Source organism: Camelina sativa, chromosome 4, assembly GCF_000633955.1.
Source record: "Camelina sativa cultivar DH55 chromosome 4, Cs, whole genome shotgun sequence".
NCBI classification, from domain to species: Eukaryota; Viridiplantae; Streptophyta; class Magnoliopsida; order Brassicales; family Brassicaceae; genus Camelina; species Camelina sativa.
The window spans coordinates 21,689,147-21,696,318 of NC_025688.1; the positions used below are offsets into that span (position 1 = coordinate 21,689,147).

At 39.1% G+C, this 7,172-nt stretch overlaps 3 protein-coding genes across 3 annotated transcripts in view; all 3 read right to left on the reverse strand.

Annotated features, from left to right (window-relative positions):
• Window positions 959-1,695, reverse strand: LOC104781690. The gene has a single exon (XM_010506416.2). The coding sequence runs from the start codon at window positions 1,614-1,616 to the stop codon at window positions 1,272-1,274; it is 345 nt and encodes a 114-aa protein (XP_010504718.1). The 5' UTR covers window positions 1,617-1,695; the 3' UTR covers window positions 959-1,271.
• LOC104781691 (probable polygalacturonase) lies at window positions 1,801-3,965 on the reverse strand. The gene is given in 4 exon segments (XM_010506417.2): window positions 1,801-1,903; window positions 1,905-2,383; window positions 2,473-2,804; window positions 3,213-3,965. Coding segments are annotated over 4 exon segments (1,503 nt in total). The 5' UTR covers window positions 3,821-3,965; the 3' UTR covers window positions 1,801-1,819.
• LOC104781692 (transcription factor bHLH60-like) overlaps window positions 4,251-7,172 on the reverse strand; it is a 4,051-nt gene continuing 1,129 nt past the window's right edge. The window contains exons 2-6 of the mRNA XM_010506418.1: window positions 6,949-7,062; window positions 6,796-6,861; window positions 5,644-5,712; window positions 5,419-5,490; window positions 4,251-4,705 (exon numbers count right to left, since the gene is read on the reverse strand). Coding sequence (XP_010504720.1) covers window positions 4,427-4,705; window positions 5,419-5,490; window positions 5,644-5,712; window positions 6,796-6,861; window positions 6,949-7,062 — 600 coding nt within the window. The 3' untranslated portion in view covers window positions 4,251-4,426. The remainder of the gene's footprint in view (window positions 4,706-5,418; window positions 5,491-5,643; window positions 5,713-6,795; window positions 6,862-6,948; window positions 7,063-7,172) is intronic.

Genomic DNA, 7,172 nt, shown 5'->3' on the forward strand with positions numbered 1-7,172 from the left:
TTTAGATTTTCCGGTTCTATAATCAGTCTGTTTTGGCTTCGGTCTAGTCTGATTGGAAATTCCAGATCCAAAAGTAAGGAGAACAAAAGGATTACATAATCATACTGAGAGTGAGACAGAGTAAGCATCCAAAGCAACCAAAATGAGATGAAAAGATCAAACCTAATACTAAGAAAAGCCAGCCACCATGTTCATCAGTAGAATTAGGAATCCAACACAGAACCTACAGTTACCTAGAAATTCACGATGCATCAACAATCTTCAAAAATTGCAGTATATGTTTTCATTGTTTCTAGTTCTACATCTATTCATTTGAACCTGCTGCAGACACATAAGGTATACTGCTATGTTCTAAGACTCCACCATCCAACATGAGTGTAATTCTCTTGCACCTATCTCTCCCTGAACTTATCTAGTTCATCAAAACCTGTTTTCCAAAAAGCCGATATCAACACTCTAATGTTCTCTCTCACTTGATATAAGTAAATAGTTGGCAATTCAACACACACAGCAACTCACATAATGGTTATAAATGGGAAGCATACTTTAGTAATCATTCAAAGCTTCAATTAACCCCAATATCTTTGGACATAAAATAACAAGAATCCAGTGTGTTACATCCTACAATTGCTCATCCGATTTCCTAACTCCGTGAATGTATACAAACTAGAATCTTAAGCTATAGTCATGAACCTGCCTTTTCGAGGCTTTCATAACTTGAAAAGCAAAGGAGAAACTTTCCCTAACCAGAAGGTCCAGAACTATCCTTCCTTACACACTCACTAATGCGAAGTTGAAACCGGAATCTAGATAGCTTTATACTGCACAGCGTCATAAGATAAGGAGCTATAGAATTCCACAAAACAAATAAATCACAATGTCAGCAAAACAGATTACTGTTAAACACTATCCCCAAGTAATCTGAGAGACCATCAAGATAAACTGGAAGATCAAAAAGTAATCAAATTTGAGAAGTTATAAGCAAAAAAGGATTGGAGACAGCAAAATGCTTTGAAACATGATCAAAAATCTAAGGTGAGTTACACAAAACCATCGTCAAGAGAAGAGTTAAAAGATGGCTTATTTCATGAACATTTTTATGAACACTAACGATTAAAAAGGAAGAGGAGAAGGGAAACAAAACGAAACCCTAGGTCACTAGTGTTCAGTGATCATCATCATAAACGGGTAAAAAAAAAATCTCCTCAACTCCCCCGGCAAACACAAACACACATACCATCGAATCATATGAACTATCCCAAGATCAGAGATTAATCGGATGAATCACCAGCAGCCGCGAGTTTCTCCATCTCGAGGCGCTCAAGAGCTTTCTGATGAGCCCAGGTCTCGATTGAAAGATCGGGTTTCGCATTGAGTCCGACACCGAGGATAACGATCGTGAGGAAGCTTGTGATGTAACAAGGCAGCTCCCAATCTTCCCACTTCCGCGACTGTCCTGGAGGCGGCGGAGTCCGGTTCATGAAATATCCTTTGGGTCGCTCTTCGTGTCCCGCTGTCGCCCACCGGCTTGGACCAGCTGATGTGGATCCGGATCGGTAATGGATCCGGTTTCGGAGCGTCTTCGCTGCGACGATCAATGGCTTCGTCGACGCCATTTCTGTGATTCCGATTTCTTCTTTGAGCTATTGGACGAGATAACGAGTAAAAACGCGACTGTGCAAAACCTACAAATTACTCCTGAAACGACACCGTATAAGGGAACTCAGAATTAGGGAAACGCTGTCGTTTAGGGGGAAACAAGTACTCGTATTGTTTAGTTCTTCTAAACACAAGTAAAAAGAAATCAGAATCCAAATCCTTACTTAAACCAAACATAATAATGATACAAGCAAATCTTGTGTTCACCAACAAAAACGTAATCAGACTCAAACAATCTCGTGTAAAAGACCAGAATTGAAACCAACAAACGAGATATTATTTACAGTGGAAGGTCTAAATTCGAGAGGAACATTCCAAGCAGAATTCACATCATCTGACCATTTCAGGTCAACATTCTCGATGCTAAACCCGTTCACATGTTCCATTATGATCCCAGCTGTGGTGCTATGGTTCACGAGACCTTGACATCCAGGTCTATAATCCACAAGCCCTGCACTGTAATTACTCCATCTTCTGACAGTAAGGTTCATGTTTTTGAACTTTATGTCTGAGAGTAATCCGTCTGGAGAACCTGATAAAAAGACTCCATTTTCAGAGTTGGTTGTTATGTTTACGAATAGGAGATTCGAGATTGAGCCTTCCTTTGCAGATGGGCTACGAGGGCAAGTTGTTATATAGATTGGTTCTGCTCTTCCCCACCATGATGGATCGTAGTATCTTGTACTAATGTTTATATTCGAAAATGTAATGTCACTCACATTTCCTGCAAAAGGCCACATATATTGGGGTTACATCACATGAGTTTTATGAGTTATAACTAAGCAGCCAAAAGAAAAGAAGAAACTTTTATACCTCCATCGCGTATTTGCATGCCAAGGCCTCTGTGAGATTCAAAAATAGTAATGTTATCAAAGACAAGACCTTTGAAGTCAAACCAGCTCGCGCTACCTAGTTTAATGGCTGAGGATTTAGTCCGGATCCAACAGTCAGTAGCGGTTAAGTTGTAAAGCGGACCAGTGTAAGTCTTAGGACAGATTGCATCATCTCCAGTGTCAATGTGACACCTTGTGATAACAGTGTTGTTGGAATCTTCAATGTCGATTCCATCGTTATTTGGAGTGTTGAAGTCCCCAAGTATGGATACATCATGGACTGATGTGTTCTCGCACCTCACAATGTGCAAGCTGCAATGAGTATCAAACCAAATTCAATCTTGAGATTAGTCTTCGAACTATTATTAAACATTGAGCAATCACAGAAGCCTAAATTCTCAAAAGCAGAAGTTTTCAAAACTAACCACCAATAAGCAGGCTCACGTAGTGTGATGTNGACACCTTGTGATAACAGTGTTGTTGGAATCTTCAATGTCGATTCCATCGTTATTTGGAGTGTTGAAGTCCCCAAGGATAGATACATCGTGAACTGATGTGTTCTCGCACCTCACAATGTGCAAGCTGCAATGAGTAGTGTTGAAGTATCAAACCAGAGACTCATTCAATCATTATGATTACTCTTCTAACTATATTATCGAACATTGAGCAATCACAGAACAGAAGCCTAAATTCTCAAAAGCAGAAGTTTTCAAAACTAACCACCAATAAGCAGGCTCACGTAGTGTGATGTTCCAGATCTCAACGTTTCTAGAATCAACGAAACCAACAAGCCTAGGTCTACACTCATCACCCAAGCAAGCACCAGTCTGATTCCAGCTCACCATCACGTTCTTCTTCTCATCGAATCTGACCACGAACTTCGATCCCTGCCCATCGATCGCTCCTCCGCCGGTGATTCCAACGTCAGTCGCGTTGTTCGCCACAACCACGTACCAATCCGACGAAGTATCCGCAGGATAATAATCCTCGATCCTCGGACCACCAAGAAGAACCGCGTTCTCCGTGACATCGAGAACGACGCCAGATCGGAGATGGAGCTTGGCGGTCAAATAGGTGCCGGAAGGGAAAACGACGCGGCAGATGGAGGAAGACGATGCGTAGTGACGGTTGCAGGCGTCGATGGTTGACTGAATCGCGGAGGAGTCGTAGTTGATGCCATCGCCGGTGGCGCCGAAATCGGTAACGGAAAGAGTTAGAGAACCGCCGGGAAGTTGGATTTTCGAATGTGACGTGTACGAACGCGATTGGACGAGATAGCAAAATAATAGGATCAATAATATGCTAAGTAACGTAGTCCTGCGGCCCATAGTGTTTTTCTTATTATGGTCTGATTAATCTTTATCCAAACAGACAGACGAATATGTAGACCTCATTGGAATTTGGAAGCTATTATTTTACAAATTTTTATTTGAAACTAAGAACTCCTTCAGCAGTTTGTGTGATATTACTCTTAAAGAGTTTTTATTAATACCAGGGGTCACTTCAACAAGACCTAGATGTATTATCTTTTTAGTTCTCCATTTACTTGGAGAGTCAACCGATGAAGTGATGTGTAGAGCAAGTCACATATCTCAAAGTGGTGGTGTTGCATGTTGTATGACCATGTTGGTCTACTTCGAAAGAGTTAATAAAGTCTTTACCGAATCCTTGAATTTTGGTGACACCTTAGAAGTAAAATAGTTTCTCTTGAGCAGTGCAAAGACCTATATTAATTCTATAGATTCAACATTGTGGAAATCTGGTAAAAAAATAAGAAATAATCATATACCAGTTTTGTCTCTCTGAAACAAATGACCGACACCTTCTTAACAGATATCTAGTTTCTTATATATATTTATGAGATTATATATATAGAGAGAAACGAGCTTATACGATATATATACACATTCATGATCTACTACTGTTTTCCCAACTTACAGCTCCATTTTGACCTGATTTGGGTGCAAATTAGCAGAACCCACCATTACATTTTCAGAGACAGCCATCAAATTGCTGTGATCATTGCCATGAGCTTGATCCTCTTCTCTTCCCCATACTGGCTGATTCAAGCCGTCAAAAGGCCATTGTTGTGGTGGTGGTGGTGGTGGTTGCAGTTGCCGTTGATGAAAGGACTGTTCGGTCTCTAAGGCTTGGTGAGGCCAAGCAAGCTGCATTGCCGTACCACTGAAGCTCCCGTCCATTAAAGAAGCGTTCTGTGAAATAAAACCAAAGCCGTTACCGGAAAAGATATCAGCTAAGGGATCATTCATAGAGAGATCTTGATCTAGTCAAAGTAGTCAACTATTGTTGCTGTGCTATTATTATCCTAAAAGAACAAGGTTTAATGAGAGGGTCCCTGGCTATTTAATGGCGGTACAAGCTGTAAGAAGAAAGAGAGATAAAGCATTTATTTACTTTGGTCCAAAAGTTTTGATGAGAATCCACAGGTGATCATGAAATTAGATAGGTCACTTTGAAACAACAAGATGTTGGAAGAGACCCACAGAAATTATTGAATTGTTTTATTTGTAAAATGTTATCAGAGCTCATCAAATACACATCCGACATAAGTCACAGGAGACACAGAAAGGTTTACAGAACCAAAGGTGGTCCGAGTTTTTGACACGCTAAGCTCTTTGTGTACGATAATTTGCACGGTGTGTGTGTATGTGTGTTGTGTATTTATTTTTCCCTGAGTTACCTTCATGAGAGTAGACGTTGAATCTCCTACGGCTTACACTAAAATGATCTAAATTAATGTTTGTATCAATAAATACGCAAAGTTTCTCTTTCTGTAATAGAATCTAGAGCTACTCAAAGAGGTACGGTTTACTTAAATGAGAAACACATGAAATAGTTATTTATTCCTGAAGAAGAGTAATTAGAAGGGCCTAACCTAAATATTGTTTGAGATTTAGATACTTACTTCTGAAGCCAATATGGTGTCGAGATTGAAGTCGACTCTTGGGTTTACCGCAGCAAGTCTCATTGATAGCATCTGTGGAACACACAATTCACAGATACATGAGATTGTGGCACACAATTCAATGCCTGTTCAAACTGTTTTGAGTTGACCTTTAGGTTGTGCCTAAGGCTAGTTGAACAACAATATAGGTATTAAGAACAAAAATTGGACCACGTAAAGTCTCACCTCCACTTGACGTTGTAATGACTGGACATGGTTAATGATTTCATCCAGCACCAGCGCGGTACCTTGAATCTGCAGGTCAAAGACTTTCTGATAAGCTTAAGATTCATTAAAAGTAGATATGCTGCCACACACTAAAAGGGTTAAGATTGTCCGAAATAAACAGCAAGAAAATGACCCTTTTAATCTAAAGCTAACATAAATAGTATCTACAATCTCAATGTAATCAGTACTCTAGGGGTTACGGAACAATCAATCAAGTCCTAACAGCTCACCTATAGAATCCAAATGTTTTACAAACAGTGATGTTCCATTTCATCATCTCCATCACACCAATAATTGCTGCTAACTTCTAACATCAGAGGATGATTAATTAAGTTGTCTGGGGGGTAGTGTCACATCATGTTTCCAACTAATTAGGTATGTGGGACTCAAAGCATATCAATATTTGTAAAGGATCATTTGCTTTAATCGTCCTTCTAAAAGAGTCATTGTCTTTTATTTCCTTGATAGATACCGAACTTGTTAGAGACGATACTACCCCTTCCTCACCTTCCATAGAAAAGTTAGCAACTTTTTCCCCCACTTATAATCAAAAGATGGACCCCAAAACACACTTTGATCTTGATCTTTCCACCAAAATATGTCCCCTAAACCCAAAACCTTAATGGCACATTACAGCTAGCATCCCCACTTCCTAAGGTCATTCTCGTCATTTATTGACTAATCTTCAAGCTCAATGAACACACTTTGAGATGAGGAAAAAAGAATTCGATAAAACTCGGTCCTATCACTTCCGTGTGACTAAGTTAACCTTAAAGCTAAGTGTAGCCGTGAGATATTTCTCCCCACACGATAAAAATTAAAAAAAAAAAAAAAAAAAGCTGAGATCTCTCTCGCTTAAGGCATTACACAATTACCCAACAGACCACATTAGCACACCAGAAAAAAATACTTTTCTTAATAAAAAAGTAATTAAGCAATTGGGGAAGAAGAAAAAAGTAGGTGTGGAAGGATAAAGACCCTTACCAACAAACTACATCGTCTAATTATAAATCCTTACTTTATGAGTGAATCAATTAAAGAAATATTTATGTATTTAAACACAAAATGAAGACCTAATGATTGATTAACAAATTGATCTAAGAGACAAACCTTATCACAGCCTGGGACCAGTTCCTGTAGCAGCTTCATTCGTGCATTTATCTTCTCCCTTCTTGCCTATGATCCCAAATAATAATTAGTGATGAAATTAGCGACTATTAATCAGCTGATTAAAGACCAAAATTAGTGAGATTGAAAGATTACTCGTTCTGCTAAGCTATGGCTATCGGTTGCTTGACCACGACGAGCTCTAACGTGAACATACGGTAGCTTCTCGGTCTCTTCTGAGCTTTTGTTCTTCTTCGTCGAGCTTTTAACCTAGAAACATTTAGGGATTGATTGATTCATCAATCTGATGAAACGAAGAATCATCAAATGTAAAAAAAAAAAAAAAAAAAAAAAAAAAAAAATTTGGAAAAAAAAAACTT

Excerpts from the sequence above, each read along its gene's own strand:
- LOC104781690 (XM_010506416.2), bottom strand. The coding sequence starts at position 1,616 with ATGGCGTCGACGAAGCCATTGATCGTCGCAGCGAAGACGCTCCGAAAC.